This window comes from Suillus subalutaceus (assembly GCF_016647625.1).
Source record: "Suillus subalutaceus strain FC151 chromosome Unknown DFJ58scaffold_34, whole genome shotgun sequence".
NCBI lineage: Eukaryota > Fungi > Basidiomycota > Agaricomycetes > Boletales > Suillaceae > Suillus > Suillus subalutaceus.
In genome coordinates, this window is record NW_024540283.1 from 174,251 (window position 1) to 200,467 (window position 26,217).

General features: G+C 47.9%; 11 protein-coding genes across 11 annotated transcripts; 7 read left to right on the top strand and 4 right to left on the bottom strand.

The window, feature by feature from the left end:
- The first annotated feature begins 79 nt into the window (after positions 1–79).
- DFJ58DRAFT_780213 (uncharacterized protein) lies at positions 80–905 on the top strand. Its single transcript, XM_041389736.1, has one exon. The coding sequence runs from the start codon at positions 209–211 to the stop codon at positions 536–538; it is 330 nt and encodes a 109-aa protein (XP_041245483.1). The 5' UTR covers positions 80–208; the 3' UTR covers positions 539–905.
- A 415-nt stretch (positions 906–1,320) lies between these two features.
- Positions 1,321–2,037, bottom strand: DFJ58DRAFT_726286 (uncharacterized protein; the record flags this gene model as incomplete). The annotated part of the gene is made up of 7 exons (XM_041385347.1): positions 1,321–1,415; positions 1,470–1,512; positions 1,600–1,628; positions 1,680–1,785; positions 1,826–1,844; positions 1,896–1,941; positions 1,998–2,037. The coding sequence occupies 7 exons, from the start codon at positions 2,035–2,037 to the stop codon at positions 1,321–1,323; spliced, it is 378 nt and encodes a 125-aa protein (XP_041245484.1).
- Positions 2,038–3,859: 1,822 nt separating this feature from the next.
- On the top strand, positions 3,860–4,698 carry DFJ58DRAFT_840145 (P-loop containing nucleoside triphosphate hydrolase protein; the record flags this gene model as incomplete). Its single annotated transcript, XM_041392582.1, has 2 exons — positions 3,860–3,870; positions 3,927–4,698. The coding sequence occupies 2 exons, from the start codon at positions 3,860–3,862 to the stop codon at positions 4,696–4,698; spliced, it is 783 nt and encodes a 260-aa protein (XP_041245485.1).
- A 396-nt stretch (positions 4,699–5,094) lies between these two features.
- DFJ58DRAFT_284058 (P-loop containing nucleoside triphosphate hydrolase protein) lies at positions 5,095–6,868 on the bottom strand. Its single transcript, XM_041379662.1, has 4 exons — positions 6,730–6,868; positions 6,427–6,682; positions 5,921–6,377; positions 5,095–5,869 (listed from the first exon to the last, which is right to left on the bottom strand). The coding sequence occupies exons 1-4, from the start codon at positions 6,760–6,762 to the stop codon at positions 5,110–5,112; spliced, it is 1,506 nt and encodes a 501-aa protein (XP_041245486.1). The 5' UTR covers positions 6,763–6,868; the 3' UTR covers positions 5,095–5,109.
- Positions 6,869–9,604: 2,736 nt separating this feature from the next.
- Positions 9,605–10,710, bottom strand: DFJ58DRAFT_284084 (uncharacterized protein). Its single transcript, XM_041379663.1, has 7 exons — positions 10,549–10,710; positions 10,405–10,497; positions 10,200–10,337; positions 10,025–10,147; positions 9,818–9,977; positions 9,696–9,759; positions 9,605–9,649 (listed from the first exon to the last, which is right to left on the bottom strand). Coding segments are annotated over exons 1-6 (555 nt in total). The 5' UTR covers positions 10,588–10,710; the 3' UTR covers positions 9,605–9,649; positions 9,696–9,757.
- Positions 10,711–11,664: 954 nt separating this feature from the next.
- DFJ58DRAFT_726290 (uncharacterized protein) lies at positions 11,665–12,092 on the top strand (the record flags this gene model as incomplete). Its single annotated transcript, XM_041385348.1, has 3 exons — positions 11,665–11,752; positions 11,802–11,895; positions 11,918–12,092. The coding sequence occupies 3 exons, from the start codon at positions 11,665–11,667 to the stop codon at positions 12,090–12,092; spliced, it is 357 nt and encodes a 118-aa protein (XP_041245488.1).
- A 910-nt stretch (positions 12,093–13,002) lies between these two features.
- On the top strand, positions 13,003–14,923 carry DFJ58DRAFT_744643 (P-loop containing nucleoside triphosphate hydrolase protein). Its single transcript, XM_041387332.1, has 4 exons — positions 13,003–13,198; positions 13,247–13,505; positions 13,555–14,020; positions 14,083–14,923. Exons 1-4 carry the CDS (start codon positions 13,157–13,159, stop codon positions 14,831–14,833), a joined length of 1,518 nt encoding a protein of 505 aa, XP_041245489.1. The 5' UTR covers positions 13,003–13,156; the 3' UTR covers positions 14,834–14,923.
- Positions 14,924–16,229: 1,306 nt separating this feature from the next.
- DFJ58DRAFT_284159 (P-loop containing nucleoside triphosphate hydrolase protein) lies at positions 16,230–17,796 on the top strand. The gene is made up of 3 exons (XM_041379664.1): positions 16,230–16,416; positions 16,488–16,962; positions 17,014–17,796. The coding sequence occupies exons 1-3, from the start codon at positions 16,362–16,364 to the stop codon at positions 17,777–17,779; spliced, it is 1,296 nt and encodes a 431-aa protein (XP_041245490.1). The 5' UTR covers positions 16,230–16,361; the 3' UTR covers positions 17,780–17,796.
- Positions 17,797–18,804: 1,008 nt separating this feature from the next.
- Positions 18,805–20,847, top strand: DFJ58DRAFT_744645 (P-loop containing nucleoside triphosphate hydrolase protein). The gene is made up of 4 exons (XM_041387333.1): positions 18,805–19,131; positions 19,186–19,438; positions 19,488–19,923; positions 19,980–20,847. The coding sequence occupies exons 1-4, from the start codon at positions 19,105–19,107 to the stop codon at positions 20,746–20,748; spliced, it is 1,485 nt and encodes a 494-aa protein (XP_041245491.1). The 5' UTR covers positions 18,805–19,104; the 3' UTR covers positions 20,749–20,847.
- A 218-nt stretch (positions 20,848–21,065) lies between these two features.
- Positions 21,066–22,297, bottom strand: DFJ58DRAFT_284199 (P-loop containing nucleoside triphosphate hydrolase protein). Its single transcript, XM_041379665.1, has 2 exons — positions 21,973–22,297; positions 21,066–21,916 (listed from the first exon to the last, which is right to left on the bottom strand). Exons 1-2 carry the CDS (start codon positions 21,981–21,983, stop codon positions 21,157–21,159), a joined length of 771 nt encoding a protein of 256 aa, XP_041245492.1. The 5' UTR covers positions 21,984–22,297; the 3' UTR covers positions 21,066–21,156.
- Positions 22,298–24,619: 2,322 nt separating this feature from the next.
- On the top strand, positions 24,620–26,158 carry DFJ58DRAFT_726295 (uncharacterized protein; the record flags this gene model as incomplete). Its single annotated transcript, XM_041385349.1, has 3 exons — positions 24,620–24,661; positions 24,709–24,933; positions 24,998–26,158. 3 exons carry the CDS (start codon positions 24,620–24,622, stop codon positions 26,156–26,158), a joined length of 1,428 nt encoding a protein of 475 aa, XP_041245493.1.
- Positions 26,159–26,217: the final 59 nt, after the last annotated feature.

A 26,217-nucleotide genomic window follows, 5' to 3' on the forward strand; every position in this document is an offset into this window, starting at 1 on the left:
CAAATGCAGCGCACGGCATACCCCGAAATTGCCACCCTGAAGGCTCCACTGCGGCTATGCTATCCCTACTAACAACGATCTCTTTTGTGCATAGCAGCTCAGCGCCCTTTAGTCGCATGTGCATCAATCCTCATGCCACTCGTCCGTGGTATGTCTCTCATTATCGTTTGTTCATTTCCGATGGGCCTACTCGAGCCCACCGCTCACCATGTCTACGGCGCCACTAGTGTTAGGATCAATCTTCCTGGTTCCGCTCCTTCATTCTCCATTTTCTCGTCTTGCGGCCGAGAGGCCGCCTTTTTATAGTTTATCTTTATTTGATCACTCCCCGCAAATTCCAGTGCACTTCGCTGCGATACTGCTCCCATTCCTTCCCTTGACCCTCTTGGGCCACGCTGATAACTCGGTGATCTGTAATAACATTGATTTGCTCGGTCACAAATCTTCCGCTCGTTTTCGCTGTTGTGCATACTCAACGTTCGCCGCCCTGCAATACTTTTTTTTCGCTATTATGAACTGTATGTCACGCATTCTATGATGAGTGGCATGCCCAATTGTACCATCGTGAGCCACGCGCTCAGCTCTACCACAGTGATCAATATGTTCGTATCCCCACTGTTGTGGACCCCGTGCTCATCCGCGTCACGCTTTACCTTTCTGGACAGTATTACTCGACCTCGCCCCTTTATCTGTCGCACTGTCATTATCGTTCGGTTGCTCGTGACATCCTGCACATGCTTGCTGGAGGTAGTCTAGCTTCTACAGTGAGGAATCCAGATCAAGTCTAGATCACCTACATATTGCAATGAGGCCAAAGCTGGAACGCAGGTATACGCTCCTGATATTACTGCAGGTCTCAATCTCGATTCTCCCCCCCCCCCCCCCGCTTAAGTACTACAAAGTGCATGTCAATATTGTCCATTGATAATGAGCGAAACATGGCTTCTGATCGTGTACGATCATAGGCCTATCGCTACAGCCGGTGACAAAGGATTCAGGGTCTAGCAATGACAACGGAAATGAAATTTGCACGATGGAGGTCCGAGCTCCAACCAATGTTCCCTCAATCGTTCTGAACGCGAGGACGCAAACGTGCAATATGCGATGAGGACAAATGATCTAGAGCAGTTCGATTATGCATGATATATGCAGACAGCATATGAATGATAACGAGGATAGCAAGGAAATAAAATAGCAAGAAATCAGAAAGACTGTACCCGCGCATTTTGTTCTATGCGTGGTCTGAACTCTTCGACACATCGCCGCAGTTCAGCCACCTGAGCCTCGTGGGACACATCGTTCATTATGATACCCTCATCATCAGCTGGAGACTCGCCGTTTTTTCAGTGAGTCCTCGATGATTTGAATGCCCTCCTCGGTGACTTCATCCGAATGCTCGGGTTCTGATTGTTGTCCTGCTCAGCAAACATCAGCGTGGCAGATTCCTGACAACTCTTTTAAACAATTACCAGTCGCGAAATCTTCTAGTTCATCAGATTTCCGTTTTGCGAGCTTGAACACGGTCAGCGGACATTATAAAACAATTCCATCCAGCACTGAATTTAACCAATTTTCAGGGAAGTTGGCCAGTTACGCAACGTGGATGCCGAAGCTTTGGTCCGAGACGCCTTCATCCACAAGTTTCAGAGAAGAGGTTTAATTGGAAAATCGAAACACACCTGGTTCGACCTTGTACAAGAGCGTGATATCTCTCTCGCGTGGCGTAGATGCATCTTCTTGGTTCACATGAGCTACGACGTGGAGGTTTTTCACGTGAGGAAGCTCCTGGTCGAGGGCAGTCAACTCGTGAAAATGAGTGACAAACTGCGTAGGATGCAATAAACCTTCAGGGTGTCGTTAGATACGACTCCAGGAGAGAAATGTTGTTCTCTTACTCGGATATAGACCATGCGAGACCGAATCCGTCATACGTTGAAGTTCCTGAAGACAAGCTAAATATTCATAAAACATGCATCATCGTCCAACAGAAGACATACCGTGGCCGAGAACCCATGCAGTCTCAAGCATCTCGGCCATGAAAGTCGAGACGCCCTTCAACTGACTGTCACCTGCACCTACTCGGCAAGGCACGGAATCGAAGATAGGCAAGGAACAAAACATCCTGTTTGTGCTATGAGAGAAATGACTCCAACCTGTAAGATAGGTTGAGAATGGCGTTCGCGAACGATAGCATAGTTGATGCACCTGACGAATATACGTGCTCTTTCCGCCCATTTTAGGACCAGCTTTCGGTAGGTTAGCTCTGTTAAAACGGCACAGTAGCAGCACCTACTGATGATCTGAATTCGCCCTCGGCACATAACATATGTAACGATGACAGTGCGATAAACCTTGCCCTTGACCATCTCCACGTCATTTGGAATGAAGCTGATGTCATCCTGAACTTCAAGGCAAGGATGGCGTACATTCTTTGTCACCTGGAGCAGTATCCATAGTTCTGGGAGTTCTCAAGGTGCAGCTTCTTGTCGAGATCGAGATCCTTGCCGGTTGGACGATGTGGAAATGTGCGTCGTTTCCTCGGAGTGGGACACGCAACCGAAGAGGTAACTACAGGAGACGGGACTGGAGACGGAACCGGAGACGCGACTGAAGACGCAAGGTTCGGAGCAGAGAGAGGTCTCTATTTCTGTGAAGGAGTTGAGGACTGCAGCCAGCAGCATGCCGGAGAGCTCTGGTCAGCACTTATGAGTACCCTAATTACGACGGTGCTTGCATGTTGTGTTAGAGTCCTGGAATCAGAGGAAGCCATGGGAAAGTGCATGTGCGGAAGCAGGAAGTATCAAGACCTGAAATTTAAAGAAATCGATATTGAACGTTCAACGTTCGAACCGGTCGTCTCTGACTAGGTAGGGTAAGCTAGACGCATGTCAGGCGTGAGAACAATCGGGCAGGAGATGCAGATATTCGGTCGATCATCGATCAGCACTAGCGCCCAGCAAGACTGAGCAAGTAAATGTCAACTGTACATTAGACACTGTCACTAGCGAGGCTCTGCGCTCGGCTGCCCCAGTTACATCCCTTCATCGATATGTGCATCGGCTCGATCATCAAGCCAAGCCTCTCTGCTACTCGAGTCTCGACTCGACTTTGGTAGTCTCGTCAAGTGCGTTACAATTTCAAAGAGAGCAAAGACTCGCTTCGCAATTCGGGATTGTCGGCAGCCTCCGACATCAGGCCATCAGGCCTCAGGTTCCGGCTTGAACCGACATGCTGCATGCATGATGCGGCAATCTCTCCTTTGACTCCAAAACCTCCGGGAAATGGACCCCCTCGCACATGGCCAATTATACACCACGATATCCAGAGTACGATGTGCTTCACGAGAAATTGAAGAAGCTAAACCACGACATATTCTTGAGGACTTAGGAACGTCAGTTGCCCCTTTAATCTGGTTCCCCATTTCGCATCTTCCCGTCGCCTTCTAACTTTTCTTAACTATATCCTCAACACGACGATCGCCACAGACTCCGGCTCTGCTATTTTCCCCCAAAGCCGCATGGAGTTGCAGGGACGTTGACGCTCGTTCTCTAACTCGTTGAAGTAATCTCTGAATGTGAATGTATTTGGTTTTGACGCTCACCAAGTTCTTCTAACAGGTGACTAGGGATTAATTTCTCGAATTGTACTATCAACACGAGTTTGCCTCAAGTTGATTTATGGGATGCGGCTCGGCAGCCCGTAAGCGAATGTCAATCGTTGAGTGAGTATCCGATCGATGAGACGTCTGAAGTATGGGTGCAAGGAGCGTGGTCAACGTTCGTATGGCTTTAAAAGAAATGTTGCCAAACGCCACATACTGTTATCCTAGTACCATCCTGAACATCCCTTCTAATTTGCGATGGGTGCAAGGTACGTAGAATCTAGACACGATCTTTGTGCCGTATTTTTCCAACGATCATAAGTAGGAAAAAGCATACAAATGTGGTCCTCTTTGGGCAGGGAGGGGCAGGCAAAAGCTCACTCGTCAATCTCATAGCTGGAAAGGACGTAGCAGAGACATCCAGTGACGTGAAACACTGCACGCTGCAGTGGCAATCATATTCCGCCGAATTCGATGGCGATTCTTATAATGTGTTCGACACTATTGGACTCGAGGAACCGCAGCTGGGAATCCCACAGTACCTCGATGCTATCGAGAATGCCTACAAACTCATCCAGCATTTGGAGAGCCAAGGCGGCATTGATCTACTTCTATTCTGCATGCGCGCAGGCAGACTCACTGCTACGCTTCAAAGCAATTTCCGGCTCTTTAACGAATTCCTCTGTGAAAAGAAGGTTCCCGTCGTTATAGCGATCACGTACCTCGAAAACGAACTTGGGGAAATGGATGCCTGGTGGGAGAGAAACAAAGCAACTTTCCGTCACCAGGAGTTCTATGTTGCTGGTCACGCGTGCATCACCGCCATCAAAGGCAGTCGTCCAGATCGGCATGAGCAATCGCGCACCACGATTCGCAAAGTTGTCAAGGAGCTCACTGCTGACGGGCAAAATCAAGCATGGAAAGGAGGAGACAACCTGTTCGTGTCGTTCGTGCAAAAGCTGAAGGAGCTACTTTTAGGGAATTCGCGTCCGAAAAAGATTATCCCTCGCCTCATCAAGAGGTGCGGTTTGTCTGCGGACGTCGCAAAGCAATTGGCTGATAGGATTAAGAAAGACGTGGTAGACGGAACGGCCTGACTTCCCGTGTTCGATAGCTTGTGCCCACTCCGGTTGTAGACTTTAAATTCGACCTTGCCAATACGCCATAACTTACACCCATAATAATTCTATTCTTTGAAAATTTCCTTACAATATATCATGCATGTCGAACTCGATATAAGTACCCCCACGCACTAGTTTTGCGTGGTTGATGAATTTCAGGTCTGAATAAGGGAGACTTTTGTCAAAGCGATGGCACCGTTACACCCGCAAAATGTTGCGACGACCGAAGGAAATGCCAGTTTGTCCACCGTAAGAAAAAAGTACACTTACATGCATACAGAAATAGAGATGGGATACAAATGGGATAAGATGCACAGTAAGACGAGCATGATGTATCGAACACGGGAATCCAAGTAGTCACCTCGAGGCGTGCCGCAACACTTGGTGTCAAGTAGCTCCTTCTACCACGACTTTCTTGATCCTGCCAGCTAACTCTGTCGCGACTTCTGGAGACATGTGGCAGCGCTTGGTGAGGCGGGAGACAACATCCTTCCTCACACGTAAATTCCCATTCCCCGCAAGTGGCATCAACGACACGAACAGGTCGTTTCCTCCTTTCCGTGTTCGCTTCTGCCCGTCGGCAGTGACATTCTTGATAATGTCCCAGATCTCGTGGCGCGAGTCTGTTTGCGAGGTTGGTTTATAGTGTTCGATGGTGGTGATGCAGGCATGACCATCGACACGGATCTTCTTCTTACGGAAGGCTTGCTGGTTTCTCGTCCACCAACTCTCCATGTTCTGCTCTCTTTCAAGGTTCGTGATCGCTAGAACGATGGGAACCTTCTTGTCACAGAGGAAATAACGAAAGAGTCGGTAATTGCATTGGTGCATAGCTTTGAGTCTTCCTGCCGGCATGCAGAACAAAAGAAGATCAATGCCGCCTTCTCTCTCCAAATCTCGAATGAGGCTATGGGCATTCTCGACGGCATCGAAGTATTGTGGGATTCCCAGCTGTGGTTCATCGAGTCCAACGGTATCGAACACCTTAAAAGGCTCGCCACCGAATTTGATGAAATACTCTTTCCAGCGCGTCGTGCAGGCTTCAACGCCACAGCATGTGTCTGCTACATTCTTTCCCGCCATGAGATTGATAAGGGAGCTTTTGCCTGCCCCAGTCTCCCCAAAGACTACGATGTTACGCTCGGTCCTACTTATCAATGTTGGGAAATACGATACAAAGAGTGTAGGGAATACGTACCTTGGGACGTTGTGAATAGTGCCTCGTGACAATTCAGTGTGAATCCCTGTCTTATTCGACAGGTAATACTGCTTGATGAGCTTGCAGACAGCGTCATATGACTGGGTGCGGCGTTCCATGTGCATCGATGTCATTGTCTCGGTAGTGATACATGCGTGGCCAGCGAAGGTCATCCCGAGGTTTGAGATGGTTCGCTCGTTAACCGTCCACCACTCTTCCATCTCTGGTTTATAGGATTCCAAACATGTAACGACAAGGACAATTGGAACTTTCTTCTTCTTTATTTGGGAGCGAATTAACTCGTAGTTCCGGCGGAGCGTCCGAACCACTCTCTCGCCCCGCACACAGTACATGACGAGATGAATATCGCCTTGCTCCGTCCGAGTTCGAAGGAGCTTCCTCAAAATTCTTCGAGCCTCCTTATCTGGGACTGTGCCTCGAGGGCCCTCGTCCAGACCTGTAATCTAATTCAGTAATAGTCACGAAGAGGGGCGAGCTGCACCGACCAGCTGTATCGACAAGCTTTACCTTGAACGTCTCGTTCCGAATCGTCGAAATATCGTACGCATGGGTTCCAGCTGTACATCCCCCAGCATCGGAGGATGTCGCCGCTACGTTCTCCCCAGCGATCAAATTTACCAAGGAACTTTTACCAGATCCGGCTTCTCCGCAAATGACAACATTGAACGTGTCTGCGCGGTGTGGAGGTTCCCCGACTTCAGCATGGTTGGAACTAGAAAAAAATTGAGATGAAATGGAGGACTTGTATCAAGTTAACCTTAGCTGAGGTAGAGTCAAACACCACTTACACTAGATGGTTGTGTCCTAGCAGGACTCGACATTACAATAATGACTCAAGACAGGAAAGCGAGAGGTGCGTCTTGACTTGCGTGTTGAGGGTTTTTGAGTAGTGTCAGCTCTCCTTCAGTTATCCTTTCGTTAGAACTGGAGTCGGTATGTCTAGGCAGATGAGGAAGACGCTTGGATTCAGCATGTTCCATCACGGTACACGTGCCAGTGCAATTCTGAGAACTGGCGCTGGGGGGCGGCGTAGCTGCGTAAGCTCATGATGAATATTACAATCACGCTGCCTAAACGCGCTGGGCTTCGTACATGCTAAGCTGCTGGTCTAGCTGCAGCGGTGAGGATTCGACTGTGCACTTCAGGGTATGGACGATAAGCCATCACGCATCGTGTTGTTACTAACCTAAGTTTCGAAAATCAAGTGGTTGCCTAGGGTTATTAACAAGTAGTATGTCATCAACATGTTATTACTTGGCAAAACAATACATACTGGAGGCTGTGGCCATGGAGGGTTGTGGGTGATCAATTGATCACTGCCTACATATTATTAAAGGCAGGTGCCGGTTAGTGGCAGAAGGAAGCGCGTCCCAGACTAATAGACTGCTGCCAGTGATCGATCACGTCATCACTATAGGTACCGTAGGTTGTTCCTAACCACCAAATTTTGCACTCGCTCAAGAAATTCTTTATATTCTCTTCCCTGTATTCGAATTCATCATGCATTTACAGTACTTGAACATGAGGGTCATGTTTCAATGTACTTAGCACCTGGCGCCTAACAACATACTTCGAAATTGCCACCCTGAAGGCTCCCTCCACCGACTGCGGGTGCCTTTTAGTCCCAGGCGCAATCCTCATGCCACTCGGTCGTGGTATAGTTATTCTCGTTTGTCTGTCTCCGATGCCTACTCGAGTGCACCGTTTATCATGTCTGGTGCTAGGATTAATCTCCCGCCCCTCCATTCTCCATTTTCTTGTCTTTGTATAATTTATTCCGCTTCCCGAGTTCCAGTGCACATCGCGGCGATACCGCTACGTTCCATCCCTTGACCTTCCACATCACCGTAATAACTCGGCAATCAGTAGCAACTTCCATTGACATTGATTTGCTCTGTCACAATTCTTCCGCTCGTTTTCGCTGATATGCATTCTCAATGTCCCGCATCCTATGATGAGTGACATGCCCATTTCTTATTTTTAACCGTCGTGAGCCGCGCGTTCAGCTCTACTACAATGATCAGCATGTTCATTTTCCCAGTAGAGTTGTGGGCCGCATGCTTGTCTGCATCACGCCTCGCCCCTTCATCTATCCCACTGTCATCGTTAGGTTACTCGTGGAACCCCCACGCATACTAGCTGGAGGTGGCCTAGCTTCAGTAGTGAGGATTCGTAAGTACTGGAGTTCAGAAAATCCTACACATTGTAAGGAGGCCAAAGCTGGAAATTAAACTTTGCACCCGCTCCTGATATTACCGCAAGTCTTAATCTCCGTCCGTTTAAATTCTACGAACTGGCAAGTTGAAACTGCATGTCAATATTATCCAGCGATAGTGAGCGAAATATGGCTTTTGATCATGTACGGTCGTAGGCCTATCGCTACAGACAGCGACAAAGGCTTCTCGTCCAGGGTCTAGCAAGAACAAAGTAGAACCACGGAAATGAAAATTTGCACGATGGAGGTTCGAGCTCCAAAGTTCCCCTAATCGTTCTGAACGCGAGGACGCAAATGTAGAAGATGCGGTGGTGACAAACGATCCAGAGCAATTCGATTATGTATGATATGCAGACAGCAATATGAATGATAGCAAGGATAGCAAGGAAATAAAACAGCAAGAAATCAGAAAGACGTGAGTAGAGACTGTACCCGCGCATTTTGTTCTATGCGTGGTCTGAACTCTTCGATACATCCCCGCAGTTCGGCCAGCTGAGCCTTGTGCGATACATCATCCATCATGACGTCCTCATCATCAGCGGAAGACTCGGAGGCCCATCTTCTTGGTTCACATAAGCTACAACGTGGAAGTTGTTCAGGTGAGGAAGCTCCCGGTCAAGAGCAGTTAACTCGTGAAAGTGAGTAGCAAACAAGCAGAAGGCGCAGATGGGGGACGCAATATGCCTCGGGTACCGTCAGGTACTACTGCAGGTAATAAAACTAGTTCTCTTACTCGGATATGGGCCACGCGAGGCGAAATCCATCATATGTTTTAGTTCCTGAAGACAAAGCCAAATATTGACAAAACGTGCATCGTCATCCAATAGAAAACATACCACGGCTGAGCTCATCGATGATAATGAGAGATTCTTCAGTAGCAGACTGAATGGTACACGACAGTCAAACTAAGGAAATATTTGAGTAGATGCCACTTACTCGGAGGATCGAGGCAGTCTCAAGCATCTTGGCCATGAAAGTCGAGACACCCTTCAACTGACTGTCACCTGCACCCACCCAACAGAGCACAGAACTGAAAACTGGCAAGGTTGCCTCCGAGCAAGGAACAAATCATCCAGTTTGTGCCATGAGAGCAATGACTTCAATCTGTGAGATAGGTTGAGAATGGCGTTCGCGAACGATCTCATAGCTGATGCACCTGACGGATATACGTGCTCTTTCCGCCCATGTTAGGACCAGCTTCCGTAGGTTAGCTCTGTTGAACGGCACAGTAGCAGTACCTACTGATGATCTGAAATTCGCCCTTGCCTACAATGCGGGGCATGAGACATGTAATGGTGACAGTACAATAGACCTTACCCTTCACCATTTCCAGTCGTCCTGAACTTCAAGGCAAGGATGCCGTGCATCGCGCAATATTAAGCCGCTAGTACCTGATGTACGTCGATTAATTCCTGCGTCGAACATCGTCTCCCAAACTTGCATTTATCCAGGACCTTTGGTTTCACGTATGGCTCAGGAGTGTTTAAGCGAAACTAGATGATCGTTACCACATGTGCAAGCTCTAGTTATGGGGCTCACCTGAGGATAACGTCTAGGTGTGCAATGATGTGGTCAAGATTCTCTAGTACGGGCGTATATGTTTCTGTACGAAGGAAAGGGCATCTGTGAATGGCAAAGTAGTGGTGAAAGGAGTATCTTACATGCAATGCTGACAACTTCCTTCACCAACCCACCCTGTGTCCACTGATGTTCATGCGTCGTCTCTTGATGGTCCATGGAAAGTGCTTTCAGCTTCTTGGTCTTGAAGTTGACACTCCCGAGTTCGATATATTTACTGTTCCGCACAATGACTTTCGCGTCCTGATGGGTACGTGAGCTCAGGATATCTCACAGTACAGAAAGCGTACATTCTCTGTCAACCTGAAGCAGTATCCATAGTTCTGGGAGTTCTCAAGGTGCAGCTTCTTGTCGAGATCAAGATCAAGATCCTTGCCGGTTGCACGATATTCGGCATCAAGACTATCTCGGATCTAAGAAAATGTTAGCCCTCTTCGCTATGATTCTGATAGGCGTGATATGAACCTCCACAAGTTTATCTGCCAGAGCTTGCAGACGCTCATCATAGCCAAGCTTGATCGCGTAATTATGATTTTCGAGTTCTTCGGGATCTAGCGTCGACCCGACCATCTCGCCATATTTGACGAGATTATCGTTGACAGTCTGATAGTAGCATGTGTTAGAAAGGGAGCAGTGAGGATATGATTTGACGAAACCATGACATGCGCACCTGGAAAGGCTTGGTATAAATTTCATCTATAAACTTCTTGTGCTCCTTGTGTTCGCACTGGACGCCTTCGAGAGTCTCAAGCAAAAGAGGCAGCTAGTCAGGTAAGGTAAGTCTCACTGATAACCGAGAACCAAAGCGAGGTACCTTGAGGACTACTTGATATACCCGCACCAGTGACAACATCCTCAATAGACGCGATAGATTTCTTGAATCGCTCGCTCACCCGGTAGAGGTCAAGCTTCAACTTTAAGTAATCATCCTGTGAAACGAAAATAAATGACGCCCTTGACAAAGGGTATTGCAGCGTCCTCCGAGAAGACCTGTCATCCACAAATGTCTCCATGAAGTATTGTGCGACGTAGTGAGCATCCTGCCCGTGGACAGAGTAGTAGTCTGTGCGATCGAATAGATGGATCATTCCAGTTTCAGAAGATTTCTTTGAGAGTTTGGAAAAGAATACAACGAAACCAAGGTCAGAGGGTGAGCCTGAGCGGCGCTGATCTCAGGTCAGAGTTAAAATTCTATCGGTCGATGGACAATCGAAGACCCGCTCAGTTCAAGATCTATATCTTTTTCCGATACATGAGAGCCATGCTACTAGTTTAGTAGTTCTTGACCTGGTCGAGGCTGGTTGTCAAAAAGAAAGAAGCAAAAGACGCGTCGCATCACGTGAGGTTATTAAAAGACTCCCCGAAGACTACACTTGTCTGGTGCGTGCCATACGATGATGTCGATTCAGCGTCATTCAACTTCAGTCCCATTACATAACAACTTCCCACCTCATGCCACAGTGTAGGTATTTGTATTTCAATTCCTGTCAAGTCAACTGCCAGTGCAGGTTATGATTACTCGTATTTGCTTCCAGCGCTCACCAATCGAGGACTCATATGCATTGTTCTGCATTGTACGGCCACAGATGTCCCTCGCAGGTCCCCCACTATTCCAGTGCTCGGATTTCTGTTTGTTTTGTGCGCATCAGCCTTGTCTCACTCTATCGTATACTCACAAGCAGGACGTTTGATAGTAAGATGGGGCAGCTGCTATGCTGCTCCAATAATGATGTAGAGGAGGTGTGAGTGGCATTGCAGAACTGTCCCCACAGTCATCCTCACAGATCCAATTTTATCGATAATCTTGCCGTTAGTCTTCATGTCAGATTCTGGTAGTGGGGCGTCCTGTCCGACCTCGATGTTGAGTTCGATCGAGCTGCACTGGAGCTCCGTCCCCTGGCCATTCTAACTGATCCACGTCTCTCGTGTGATGTACCTTACAGTGGTGACTGCACGCTTGCAGGTCCAGGGAACCATATCGTCCGATTCCCAGCTGGTCGGTCAATTAATCACTCGACGTAGGTATTTCAGACTTTGATACGTGCATCTAGCTGACGTCAATATCAGGCTGTCACACGACCTCCTTTGTGGAAGCCTACAATTCTCATGATCGACAAGGCAAAAATATTCGTTTGAAATATTTTACATCCCATTTCGCCGGGTAATCCATTGATTGTTCTTAGTGCGCTCAGTTTACGTCTTTTTGGTGAAGATATAACAACCGCTGCCCGTGATGGTGGAAAGAAGGCTTCTCAAACATCCCAGCTACCACAAAATGCAGGCGATGTATTCCCTGATGAAGGCGCCGATAACGAGGATGAGGATGCAATCATCGAAGGCGACAATGAAGCAGAGTAATACTAATAGTAAGTTGATTTTGCGCGTTTACTTCCCTAGCGTCGTCGTGGCTACTCTGGTATTCGATTTCGTGATGTGGAACTTCGGCAAGCCGTATCACAAACACCGTCGCACTCCCACTGGTCGGAGACTTAGCGTTGGTTGTGCAATTCTAATGAATTCTTCACAATTCTGACTGCGAGCGGTGCCCTACGGTGCTTAGTCTAAGGCGCTTTATCTGTTGAACTATGAATCTATGATACACATAAACACACACGCAGACGATATAGACACAGTTGCATATCGTTGCCGGCGTGAAATAATTGAAGGTGTTTGCACGATGCTGCTGGCCTGAGATGAACTTTGTAACATTTTCGAGTGCATACAAGGATGTTTATACTAGTGGTCTCAAACTACTGCGTAGGGAAGTTTTTGACGGTAAATATATGTATTAAGAGTACAGTAGAGCAATTACTTTACCTGCTATGACATATCGAAGTACGTTCTGCATCGGCTGGAGGGATAGGATCAGCCAGGCCTGAGAGTAGAATCTGCAAATCTGATTATCTGATTATCGTCAGAATCAGTGTGAGATTCGACATGTTTGATTCCTTCTATTTATAAATACAAGCAGGTAAAGGTAAAGACGGGGCGAGAGACCGAGGACCAAGGGTGGAAGGGTTCTGAAGCATAACCCGGCTGAAGACCAATTGACCAGAACTTCGGAGGCGAAGGGTTGAAGCTAAGGTCCATCATGGAATTTGATAAGCGTAGTACTAACTAGATCTGAGAACCAAATTTAAATTTGAATTTGCAATGATGTAATAGGAAAGTAGCTGAGTAACTACAGTTAGGCATTCTTGAGCTCGCGCCCCCAATGCCCTTTCCATGTGTAGGGAACATGCTGAATCCATGTGTCTTCGTCGATTTTCACGTCTGGCTGTACCGACACCTATTCCAGCGAACCGGGGGATAGCAGAAGGAGAGCCGACGCCACTCAAGAGTAAAAATCACCGAACACCCAAGTCAAGACGTACCTTTCGCTTGCTCGTCTTGGGTTGAGTCCGAGTCAGAGTCGAGTTGCTATGACAATTCCGCAGCCTGCTGGGAGACTCCAACCATCTAGTGTAAGCAGTGTTTGGTTCTTCCTCAGTGTAAGGTTAACTTGAAACCAGTCCTCCGTCCCATCTCAATTTAAAAGTTCTGCTAATTCCAACTATACTGCAGTCTGGGAACCTCCACATCGCACAGACACGTGCAATGTTGTCATTTTTGGAGAGTCCGGAGCGGGTAAAAGTTCCTTGGTCAATTTGATCGCTGGGACGAACACGGCGGTGATATCCTCAGATATTGGGGGGTGTACAACCGGAGCCAATTCACACGATATTTTGATTCAGAACGAGACGTTGAAGGTAAAGCTTTTCGATACACCCGGTCGGTCCAGTTCACCGCTCTTCGTGGCTATTACTGAACTAGATGACAGGTCTCGACGAGGATCCTCGAGGTACAGTCCCAGATAAGGAAGCTCGAAGAATATTGGGGCAGCGAGTTCAAACTCTGATGGAGCAAGGCGACCTTCATCTCATCATTTACTGTGTGCGGGGTGAGAATGTGATTCAGACACTCCACCGGAACTACGAATTCATTCGGTCCCAAGTCAAGAGGAAAGTTCCGATTGTTCTCGTCGTCACATCTTTGGAATCCTACGACCCAGATATGGAAGAGTGGTGGAGGTTGAACGAGAACGCCATCTCAAAACATGGGATGACCTTTGATGGCCACGCATGTGTCACCACGGGGAAGATCACGCAATCTAATGTCACGGAATTCGGCCGCAAACAGTCGTACGACGCTGTCTGCAAGCTCATCGAACAGTGTCGCCTATCAAATGAGTCAGCTGGACTGTCACGAGGCACTACTTACAACATCCCTTCTAAATTGGTTGCGAGGTACGTATTCCCTACACTCTCAGTGTGTATCGCATTTTCCTAACACTGATCAGTAGCAACAGGGATACAAATATCGTCCTCTTTGGGCTGGGGAGGGTAGGCAAAAGCTCGCTCATTAATCTCATAACGGGAGAGAACGTGGCAAAAACATCAAGTGACATGAGAGCCTGCACATTGCGCTGGCAAAAATATGCGATCAAAATCGATGACAAGTCCTATAACGTGTTCGATACCGCTGCACTCGAAGAACCACAGCTGGGAATCCCACAGTACCTCGATGCTGTCGAGAACGCCTACAAGCTCATTCGGAAACTAGGAAGACAAGGCGGCGTTGATCTACTTCTGTTCTGCATACGCGCAGGCAAACTCACACCTACGCTTCAATACAATTACCGGCTCTTTCACGAATTCCTCTGTGACGAGAAGGTTCCCATCGTTGTGGTGGTCACGTACCTCGAAAACGAGGAAGGAGAAATGGATGACTGGTGGAAGAGAAACAGAGACATTTTCAATGAACGGGAGGTCCGTGTCGCTGGTCATGCATGCATCACTGCCATCAAAGGCAATTATCCAGTCCGGTATGAACAATCGCGTACTACGATCCGTGAACTTATCAAGGAGTTCACTGCTGACGGGCAGATGGAGGCGTGGAAAGGAGGAGACAGCACGTTCGTGTCGTTTATGCGTAAGCTGAACGGGCTACTTGTAGGGAAGGAGAAACCGCGTATGAAGAAGAATGTAGCGTCCCGCCTCACCGAGCGTTGCAATTTGCCTTCAGATGTCGCAAAAGAGTTAGCTGATAGGATTAAGTAGAAGGAGCAACTTAACTTCCCGTGTGGGTCTTGTCTGACATGTATCTTAATCTTTGTCCTATAACATGTTATATCCAATGGAGCGTCATCCACCCGCGTGATTCTTGCGTGCCAGGGCACAAACTTCAAGCTTCAAGCCCCGCCATCGCACTGCGCCCGCGATAGCTATTTGGTGGCCTGTTACTTTTGGAAAGCTTATACGAGTTCACCCTCTTGCGAGTTCGACCATTCACTGCCTTCAGTATTCCACGTGTCTTTACTTTCAATGCTCTCTCACTCTGTATGATACCTCCCAAGATTCTGCTCGACTTCAGCATGCATAATTTTAAGTAGTTTTAAGTAGAATAGGTATGACGAAATATTGGCAAGAACAATTTAAAAGTCTACAACCGGATGAGCATAAGTTATCGAACATGGGAAGTCAAGTAGTTCCTTCCACCACGCTCAAGTTAATATTATCAGCCGACTCTTTTGCGACATCTGAAGACAAACCGCAATGTTTGGTGAGGCGAGACATCATATTCTTCTTCATACGCGGTTTCTCCTTCCCCACAAGTAGCCCCATCAGCTTACGCATGAACGACAGGAACGTGCTGTCCCCTCTTTTCCATGACCCCTCAAGACACAGATGTCGTTACGGAAGATGGGAGTCCGAGTTAGAGCCTCAGTAAATAATTCGATGATGGGCAGGCAACGAACAGCGTGAATGTTCACATTTTAACACGAGGCCCAAGAGTAGAATCTGCAGATCTGATTATCTACAGGTCAAAGAATCGAGTCGAAAATCGGCTATAAATACAAGCAGATAAAGGTGAAGACGGGCGAGGGACCGAGGACCGGGACCGAAGGGTTCCGAAGTATAACTCGGCTGAAGACCAATTGACCGGATCTTCGGAGGGCATGGCATGGTTGGACGAAGAGAAGGTCCTAAATTTAATAAGGGCACAGCTGGGCAAAAGGAAAAGTGAGCAGAACTATCTGAAGTGAGAACCAAACACAGGAATTTGCAATTATGTAATAGGAAAGTAGCTGCTAGGCAGCATGGTCAATTTGACTCGCGCCCCCAATGCCCTTTCCATGTGTACGGAACATGCTGAACCCATGTGTCTTCGTCGATTTTCATCTGGCTGTACCGACTCCCATTCCAACGAATCGGTGATAGCAGAAAGAGAGCTAATGCCAGTTAAGAGTAAAAATCACTGAACACCCAAGTCAAGACGTACCTTTCGCTTTCTTGCCTTGAGTCGAGTTGCTATGGCAATTTCGAAGCCTGCTGGGAGACTCCGACCATCTAGTGTAAGTAGGTTTGGCTCTTCCTCAGTGTAAGGTTAACTTCCAGCTGAAATCAGTCCTCCGAGTCCGTCCCATCTCAAAATTCTGCCAATTAACTATACTGCAGCTGGGGAAACCCCACATCGCACAGACACATGCAATGTTGTCATTTTTGGAGAATCCGGGGCTGGTAAAAGTTCCTTGGTCAATTTGATCGCTGGGAAGGACGTAGCGATGACATCCTCAGATACTGGGGGATGTACATCCAGAACCAGTACGCACGAGATTTTAATTCAGAACGAGACGTTGAAGGTAAAGCTTTTCGATACACCCGGTCGGTCCAGTTCACCGCTCTTCGTGGCCATTACTGAACTAGATAACAGGTCTTGACGAGGATCCTCGAGGTGCAGTGCCAGATAAGGATGCTCGAAGAATATTGAAGAAGCTAGTTCAAACTTTGATGAAGCAAGGCGACCTTCATCTCATCATTTACTGTGTGCGGGGTGAGAATGTGATTCAGACACTCCACCGGAACTACGAGTTCATTCGGTCCCAAGTCGAGATGAAAGTTCCGATTGTCCTTGTCGTCACATCTTTGGAATCCTACGAACCAGACATGGAAGAGTGGTGGAGGTTGAACAAGAACACCATCTCAAACGTTGGGATGACCTTTAATGGCCACGCATGTGTCACCACAGGGATGATCACACAATCTAATGTGACCGAACATTGCCGCAACCAGTCGTACAATGCTGTCTGCAAGCTCATCGAACAGTGTCGCCTGTCGAATGATACAGTGATTCACACTGGAGCGTCACGAGACACTACTCACAACATCCCTTCTAAATTGGCTGCGAGGTACGTATTCCCTACACTTCCTGTGTATCGCATTTTCCCAACATTGATCAGTAGCAACAGGCATACAAATATCGTCCTCTTTGGGCAGGTAGGGGCAGGCAAAAGCTCGCTCGTCAATCTCATGGCGGGAAAGAACGTGGCAAGAACATCTAGTGACATGAGATCCTGCACATTGCACTGGCAAGAATATCCCATCAAATTTGACGACAAGTCTTATAATGTGTTCGATACCGTTGGACTGGAGGAACCACAGCTGGGAATCCCACAGTACCTCGATGCTGTCGAGAATGCCTACACACTCATTCAGAATCTGGAGAGACGAGGCGGCATTGATCTACTTCTGCTCTGCATGCGCGCAGGCAGACTCACTCCTACGCTTCAAACCAATTACCGGCTCTTTCACGAATTCCTCTGCGACAAGAAGGTTCCCATCGTTGTGGTGATCACGTACCTTGAAAATGAGGTCGGAGAAATGGATGACTGGTGGAAGAGAAACCAATACGCTTTCGATGGACGGGAGATCTATGTCGCTGGTCACGCGTGCATCACTGCCATCCGAGGCAATTATCCAGACCGGTATGCCCAATCGCGCACCACGATCCGCAAGCTTGTTGCTGCTGACGGGCAGAAGGAGGCATGGAAAGGAGGAGACAGTACGTTCGTGTTGTTCGTGCGTAAGCTGACGGGGCTACTTGTGGGGAAGGAACAATCGCGTATGAGGAAGAATATGATGTCTTGCCTCACCAAGCGTTGCGGTCTGTCTCCAGATGTCGCAAAACAGTTAGCTGATAGGATTCAGAATGGTATGGTGTGGTAGAAGGAGCAACTTGACTTCCCGTGTTAGAATCAATTATGCTCGTCTTACCTGTGGGTCTTGTTCGATATGTATCTTAGTCTTTGTCCTATAACATGTTATATCCAATGGAACGTCATCCACCCGCGTGATTATTGCATGCCAGGACACAAACTTCAAGCCCGCCATCGCACTGCGCCTGCGATAGCTAGGATGTGGTGGCCGGTTACTAGATCTTGCTTTTGGAAAGCTCATAGGAGTTCGACCATCCTACCGACTGCAATATCCCGCGTGTCTTTACTTTCAATGCCCTCTCACTCCGTAAGGTACCTCGCAAGATTCTGCTCGACATAACTTTAAGTAGAATATGCATGATGATGTACATTGGCAAAAACGATTTCAAAGTCTACAACCGGATGAGCATAAGATTATCGAACACGGGAAGTCAAGTAGTTCCTTTTACCACGTCATCCTCAATCCTATCAGCTAACTCTTTTGCGACATCTGGAGACAAACCGCAACGCTTGGTGAGGCGAGACACCATATTCTTCTTCATACGCGGTTTCTCCTTCCCCACAAGTAGCCCCTTCAGCTTACGCATGAACGACACGAACGTGCTGTCCCCTCCTTTCCATGCCCCCTCAAGACACAGATATCGTTACGGAAGATGGGAGTGCCGCGATGCGAGTTAGAGCAGCAGTAAACAATTCGCTGATGGGCAGGCAACGAACAGCATGAACATCCACATTTTAACACGAGGCCCGAGAGTAGAATCTGCAGATCTGATTATCTTATAGGGTCAAAGAATCGAGTCGAAAATTGGCTACAAATATCAAGCAGGTAAAGGTAAAGACGGGCAAGGGACCGAGGACCGAGACCGAGGGTAGAAGGGTTCTGAAGCATAACCCGGCTAAATACCAATTGACCGGAACTTCGGATGGCATGGCATGGTTGGGCGAAGGGAAGGTCCTAAATTTGTAAGGGCACAGCTGGGCAAAAGGAAAAGTGAGTACTAACTTACAGAACTACATTACATTGATCTGAGAACCAAAGAATTTGCGATTATGTAATAAGAAAGTAGCTGTTAGGTTGCCGCAGCATGGTTAATTCTTGAAGACTTGAACTCGCGTCCTCAATATCGCCCTTTCCACGTATATTGAACATGCTGAATCCATGTGTCTTCGTCGATTTTCACCTGGCTGTACCGAACCCTATTCCAACGAATCGGTCGATAGCAGAAGCCTAAGAGAGCTAATGCCACTCAAGAGAGAAAATCACCGAACACCCTAGTCAAGACGTGCCTTTCGCTTTCTTGCCTTGAGTTGAGTCCAAGTCAGAGTCGAGTTACTATGGCAATTTCGAAGCCTCCCGGGAGTGTAAGCGGTGCCTAGCTCTTCCTCAGCGTATGGTTAACTTCAAGTTGAAACCAGGCCTCCGTCCCATCTCAAAGTTCTGCTAATTCTAACTATACTGCAGTCGCGGATCCTCCAAATCGCACAGGCAGGTGCAATGTTGTTATTTTTGGAGAATCTGGAGCTGGCAAAAGTTCCTTGGTCAATTTGATCACTAGGAAGGACGAGGCGGAGACATCTTGCGATGCTAAGGGATGTACAGATGCAGTCAATGAGCACGAAATTTGGATTCAGGACAAGACGTTGAAGATGAAGCTTTTCGATACACCCGGTCGGTCCAGTTCACCGCTCTTCGTGGCTATTACTGAACTAGATGACAGGTCTCGACGAGGATCCTCGAGGTACAGTCCCAGATAAGGAAGCTCGAAGAATTTTGAAGAAGCTAGTTCAAACTCTGATGAAGCAAGGCGATATTCATCTCATCATTTACTGTGTGCGGGGTGAGAAATTGATTCGGACACTCCGCCGGAACTATGAGTTCATTCAATCCCAAGTCAAGAGGAAAATTCCAATTGTCCTTGTCGTCACATCTTTGGAATCCTACGAACCAGACATGGAAGAGTGGTGGAAGTTGAATGAGAACACCATCTCAAAATTTGGGATGACCTTCGCTGGCCACGCTTGTGTCACCACGGGGATGATCACACAATCTAATGTAACGGAACGCGGCCGCAACCAGTCACACGACGCCGTCTGCAAGCTCGTCGAACAGTGTCGCCTGTCGGATGATACAGTGATTCACACTGGACCTGGGAGGTGTGTATTCCCTACACTCTCAGTGTGTATCGCATTTTCCTGATGTTAATAAGTAGCAAAAATATCGTCCTCTTTGGGCTGGCGGGGGCAGGCAAAAGCTCGCTCGTCAATCTCATGGCGGGAAAGAACGTGGCCAGAACTTCAAGTGACATGAGATCCTGCACATTGCACTGGCAAAAATATGCCATCAAAATCGACGACGAGTCCTATAACGTGTTCGATACCGCTGCACTCAGATCACCACAACTGGGAATCTCACAGTACTTCGATGCTGTCGAGAATTCCTACGCGCTCATTCAGAATCTGGAGAGACAAGGTGGCATTGATCTACTTCTGTTCTGCATACGCGCAGGCAGACTCACTCCTACGCTTCAAACCAATTACCGACTCTTTAACGAATTCCTCTGTGACAAGAAGGTTCCCATCGTTGTGGTGATCACGTACCTCGAAAATGAGCAAGGAGAAATGGATGACTGGTGGAATAGAAACAGAGGCGTTTTCGATGAACAGGAGGTCCATGTCGCCGGTCATGCATGCATCACTGCCATTAGAGGCAATTATCCAGACCGGTATGCACAATCGCGCAATACGATCCGCAGTCTTGTCAAGGAGTTCACTGCTGCCGGGCAGAAGGGGACATGGAAAGGAGGAGACAGCACGTTTGTGTCGTTCATGCGTGAGCTGAAGGGGCTATCTGTGGGGGAGGAGAAACTGCGCATGGAGAATATGGTGTCTCACCTCACCAAGCGTTGCGGTTTGTCTCCAGGTGTCGCAAAACAATTAGCTGATAGGATTAAGAATGACGTGATAGAAGGAGATACTTGACTTCCCGTGTTCGATTAATTATACTCGTCGTACTGTGGGTCTTGTCCGACACGCATCTTCATCTTTGTCCTATGATATCTTACACCCAGAGCGTCGTCCACCCGCATGATTATTGCGTGCCCTGCCAGGGCACAAACTTCAAGCCCGTCATCGCACTGTGCCGCCTGTGATAACTATGTGGTGGTCGGTTACTACTAGTTCTTGTTTTTGGAAAGCTTATACGGGCTCACCTTCTCCGCCCTTAGTGTCTTTACTTTCAATGCTCTCTCACTACGTAAGATACCTCGCGAGATTCTGCTGGACTTCAGCATGCATAATTTTAAGTGGAATAGGTATGACGATATTTTGGCAAGAACAATTTAATAAAAGTCTACAACCGGATGAGCATAATTTATCGAACACGAGAAATCAAGTAGCTCCTTCCACCGTGTCATCCCTAATCCTATCAGCTAACTCTTTTGCGACATCTGGAGATAAATTGCAACGCTTGGCGAGGCGAGACGCCACATTCTTCTTCATACGCGGTTTCTCCTTCCCCACAAGTAGCCCCTTCAGCTTACGCATGAACGACACGAACGTGCTGTCTCCTCCTTTCCATGCCCCCTGCCCGCCAGCAGTGACCTCCTCGACAAGTTTACGGATCGTGGTGCGCGATTGTTCATGCCGGTCTGGATAATTGCCTCTGATGGCAGTGATGCACGCGTGACCAGCGACATGGACCCCCCGTTCATCGAAAATGTCTCTGTTTCTCTTCCACCAGTTATCCATTTCTCCGTCCTCATTTTCGAGGTACGTGATCACCACAACGATGGGAACCTTTTTGTCACAGAGGAATTCGTGAAAGAGCCGGTAATTGGTTTGAAGCGTAGGAGTGAGTCTGCCTGCGCGCATGCAGAGCAGAAGTAGATCGATGCTCTCCAGTTTCCGAATGAGCGTGTATGCATTCTCGACAGCATTGAGGTACTGTGGGATTCCCAACTGTGGTTCCTCCAGTCCAACGGTATCGAACACATTATAAGACTTGCCATCGAATGTGATGGGATATTCTTGCCACTGCAATGTGCAGGATCTCATGTCACTGGATGTCTTTGCTACGTTCTTTCCCGCCATGAGATTGATGAGCGAACTTTTGCCTGCCCCTGGCTGCCCAAAGAGGACGATATTCTTGCTACTCATCAACGTTGGAAAAATACAGCACAACGATCCTGTCTAGATTCTACGTACCTTCTACCCATTGTGATTTAGGTCCTAGGAATCTTCAGGATGATACTAGGACTCTGTAGCGTTCGGCCGCATTTCGTTTTAAAGCCCTACGAACCTTGACCACGTTCCTTGCACACACTTCAGACGCCTCACCGATCGGAAACTCAACAATCGACATTCGCCTGCCAGTGCGGATTGCCGAGCCGCATCCGACAAGCCAACTCGAGGCAAACTCGTGTTGATGGGTACAATTTGAGGTAGTCGCATATTAGAAGATCCTGACAAACGTCAAAACCAGATACGAATCACATTACTTCAACGAAGACTCGGAAGCAGTGTCCGTGACGACCGTACAATTCGTGCCGAGGATGTGTTACTCTATAACTTATATGTCAATATTTCAATGGTCGCTGCTATGCAAAAAATTCACAACGCTTCAACATCATGCTCAACTGGCATTGAAGGCATATGCAGAGTACCTGGAAATTATGTTTTGTACAGGTAGAATATATAAAAGATTCTTTGATGTTGCGGCTGCGAGACGAACTTCATAGTGGTAATTTGCAACGTTGTTCGCCCAACACAAATCATCCACTGGGATCCCAAACATCCTGAAAAGATATTCATGGAAATTTACATGGAACATGACGAACACCTTATATACAGGGGTGTCAGAAAACCAATGCGATAATGGTTACCTTCTTGCCCTGAGGTACTACAGTACTTGGATGACGAGTACGCTCGGACTTTCATTAGCCTAGCCATGGTTTGGACTCGACAAACATATATCGACTTTGCGGTTTGCACAGCATACAAAATTTTCTCCGTAGGTCTCAAGGCTCAAGATTACGTCGTGGATCACCACCCTTGAAGCTTGAGGTTCTAGTGGGTATTAAATTGTCCAGGCCCCCGCAGAACGAAGAAACCAGATAGTAAACGCAGCTCCACACTACCCTACAGACTCACCGGGTAGGGTATGCATTAGAGTATTTTTCCTCAGACGATGCCTAGGTGGAGCTATAAGCGTTTACTATATGTAAGGCTAGACACTTAAACGTCGTAGAATCTTCGATGTCTCGTGATCCCCGCGGACTCCCACGATTAGTGGGAGAAGGGTTTCGTCAGAGTCCAGACGGTCGTATAGCCTACAGGTACCTTAGTGACCAGCTTGCCAGTAGGGTATGGCATGGGTCGACCGGTCAACGTTTCAACATCAACGCTCGTGATCCGATTGAAACGGCCACGTTGTTAATCAGATATTGAAAGGGAGCCACTATTTTTTGGGGATGCTTGTCATCAAGTGGATCTTGGTGAGTGATCCATTTACCGCGCTCGCTTTCATTCTATGTTTGTTTTTATCTTTACGAGGTCCTGCCTCCCATTGTGCGCTGATATACCTTCCTGCACACAACCACACCCTCCTTACACCTTGCCGTATCCTGTTTTCTTCACTTCGACTCTGCCATCGTCAGGCCTTCGGCGGTATAGACTGCCAACGGAGAATTTTCGCCTACGATTGTGCCATCTCACTTCTCACCTAGGCTCGTGACCAGCCTGACGTATACTACAAAACCACACGTCTCAAAAAATGCACGTGGTTACGAGTCTACTTTTCACCTCCTATCCCACATATTGGTCGATCATATTTCTTTCTTCGCTTCTGTTTCTCTGACTTCAATCTAATATGTCACATTCCTAGCATAGGTGTCGCAGATGCCTTGACGTGTGCTGGTCGTATAAAGAATCCTCAGTACGTGCCGCGCATGTCTATGTGTGCCTTTTCTTGTTCTTCTTTGCTTGCCAAGTTTTCTCCTGCACACAGCGCTGTGCTGCACCTCCCCGCACCAAACCATACCTTCCTTACCTCAACATTGCACTCAGTCATGTCCCCACTCGCTACTGCCTCTGAAGATATTCGTCTTGCCGCTCCTCTTATGCCACAGTACACCACTGTCACTACTAGCGCGGCCTCTCACCTGCTCGTCATCATCTGGCATATGCATCTTCGGTGGAGCAGCATGGAGGGTCAAATCTTTGTAGCGCACAAATTGTGTATTATTTGTATCCTGGTTGTGGTCTACTCAGTGGTGGCAACGGCAAGGCTTGGGTGGCTGCAAAAGTGTATGTTATTCAAATCTTCGTTCTTGCCTAATCGGAGAAGCCACCTGTATGTTCTACAATACTAATGTGGTGAGGGAGTGCGCGAGGGAGTGCGCGCACCCAGGGATCAAGCAGGGACCACAATAAGATCTCTCAACCCATTCAAGCGCTCGGAATTCATTATACATGCGTGATCGAGATCGAGATCGAAGACCAGGTGAATTCAGACCGGCCCCACTACACAGCCGAATCCTCGCCGTTGCATCCAGGCCAACTACAGCCACTAGTGGCAGGTATGAAGCCTAATGCATCACATACTAGGCATTGTGGTTAATTCACGAGCTCTTCCAGCTTCGCCACCCAATGTCCCTTTCACGTGTACGACCCGGGAACATGCTGTATCTATGCGTCTCCGTTGATGTTTCATGTCTAGATAGGCGAACTGGTCCCTGTTCCAACGAATCGGAGGGTGACTGAAGGAGAGCTGACGCCAATCAAAACACCGAACGTCTAAGTCAAATCGTACCTTTCCCTTTCTCGTCTTGAGTTGTGCCAGAGTCGAATCAGTATGACAATTTCGAAGCCGCCTGGGAGAGTGCAACTATCTAGTGTAAGTGGTATTCGGCTCTTCCTCAAATTATAAGGTTGACTTGACAGTCTTCCGTCCCATCTCGAAGTCCTGCTAATCCCAACTATACCAGGGAACCTCTAAATCGCACAGGCACGTGCAATGTTGTTATTTTTGGAGAATCTGGAGCTGGCAAAAGTTCCTTGGTCAATTTGATCACTAGGAAGGACGTAGCAGGGATATCTTGCAATGCTAAGGGATGTACAGATGCAGTCAATGAGCACGAAATTTTGATTCAGAGCGAGACGTTGAAGGTAAATCTTTTCGATACACCCGGTCGGTCCAGTTCACCGTTCTTCGCGGCTATCACTGAACTAGGTGGCAGGTCTCGGCGAGGATCCTCGGGGTACAGTCCCAGATAAGGAAGCTCGAAGAATATTGAAGAACCTAGTTCAAACTCTGATGAAGCGAGACGACATTCATCTCATCATTTACTGTGTGCGGGGTGAGAGAGAGATTCAGACACTCCGCAAGAACTACAACCTCGTTCACTCCCAAGTCAAGATCAAAGTTCCAATTGTCCTTGTCGTCACATCTTTGGAATCCTACGAACCAGACATGGAAAAGTGGTGGAGGTTGAAAGAGAACACCATCTCAAAACTTGGGATGACCTTTGCTGGTCACGCATGTGTCACCACGGGGAGGATCACACAATCTAATGTGACGGAACGCGGCCTCAACCAGTCGTACAACGCTGTCTGCAAGCTCATCGAACAGTATCACCCGTCGATCAGTAGCAGCAAGCGTGCAAACATCGTCCTCTTTGGGCAGGCAGGGGCAGGCAAAAGCTCGCTCGTCAATCTCATGGCGGAAATGGACGTGGCACGCACATTCCGCACATTGCACTGCCAAAAATATCCCATCGAATTCGATGGCAGGTCTTATAACGTGTTCGATACCGTTGGACTTCAAGAACCACAGCTGGGAATCCCACAGTACCTCGACGCTATCGAGAATATCTATAGGCTCATTCAGGATTTGGAGAGACAAGGCGGCATTGATCTACTTCTGTTCTGCATGCGCGCAGGTAAACTCACCACTACGCTTGAAACCAATTACTGGCTCTTTCACGAATTCCTCTGTGACAAGAAGGTTCCCGTCGTTGTAGTGATCACGTACCTCGAAAACGAGGTTGGAGAAATGGATGCCTGGTGGAAGCAAAACGAAGACATTTTCCGTAAACGGAAGGTCCGTGTCGCTGGTCATGCATGCATCACCGCCATCCAAGGCAGTTATCCAGAACGGCACGCACAATCGCGCACCACTATCCGTAAAGTTGTCCAGCAGTTTACTGCTGACGGGGAGAAGGAGGCATGGATAAGAGGAGACACGTCCGTGTCGTTTATGCGTAAGGTGAAGGGGTTGGTGGGTTTGGGGAAAGATATGGTGTCTTGCCTCAAGCGTTGCGGTATGTCTCCAGATGTCGCAAAACGGTTAGTTGATAGAATCAGGAATGGCGTGGTGGAAGGTGCTACTTGACATCCCGTGTTTGATCAATTATGCTCGTCTTACTGTGGGTCTTGTCTTATATGTATCTT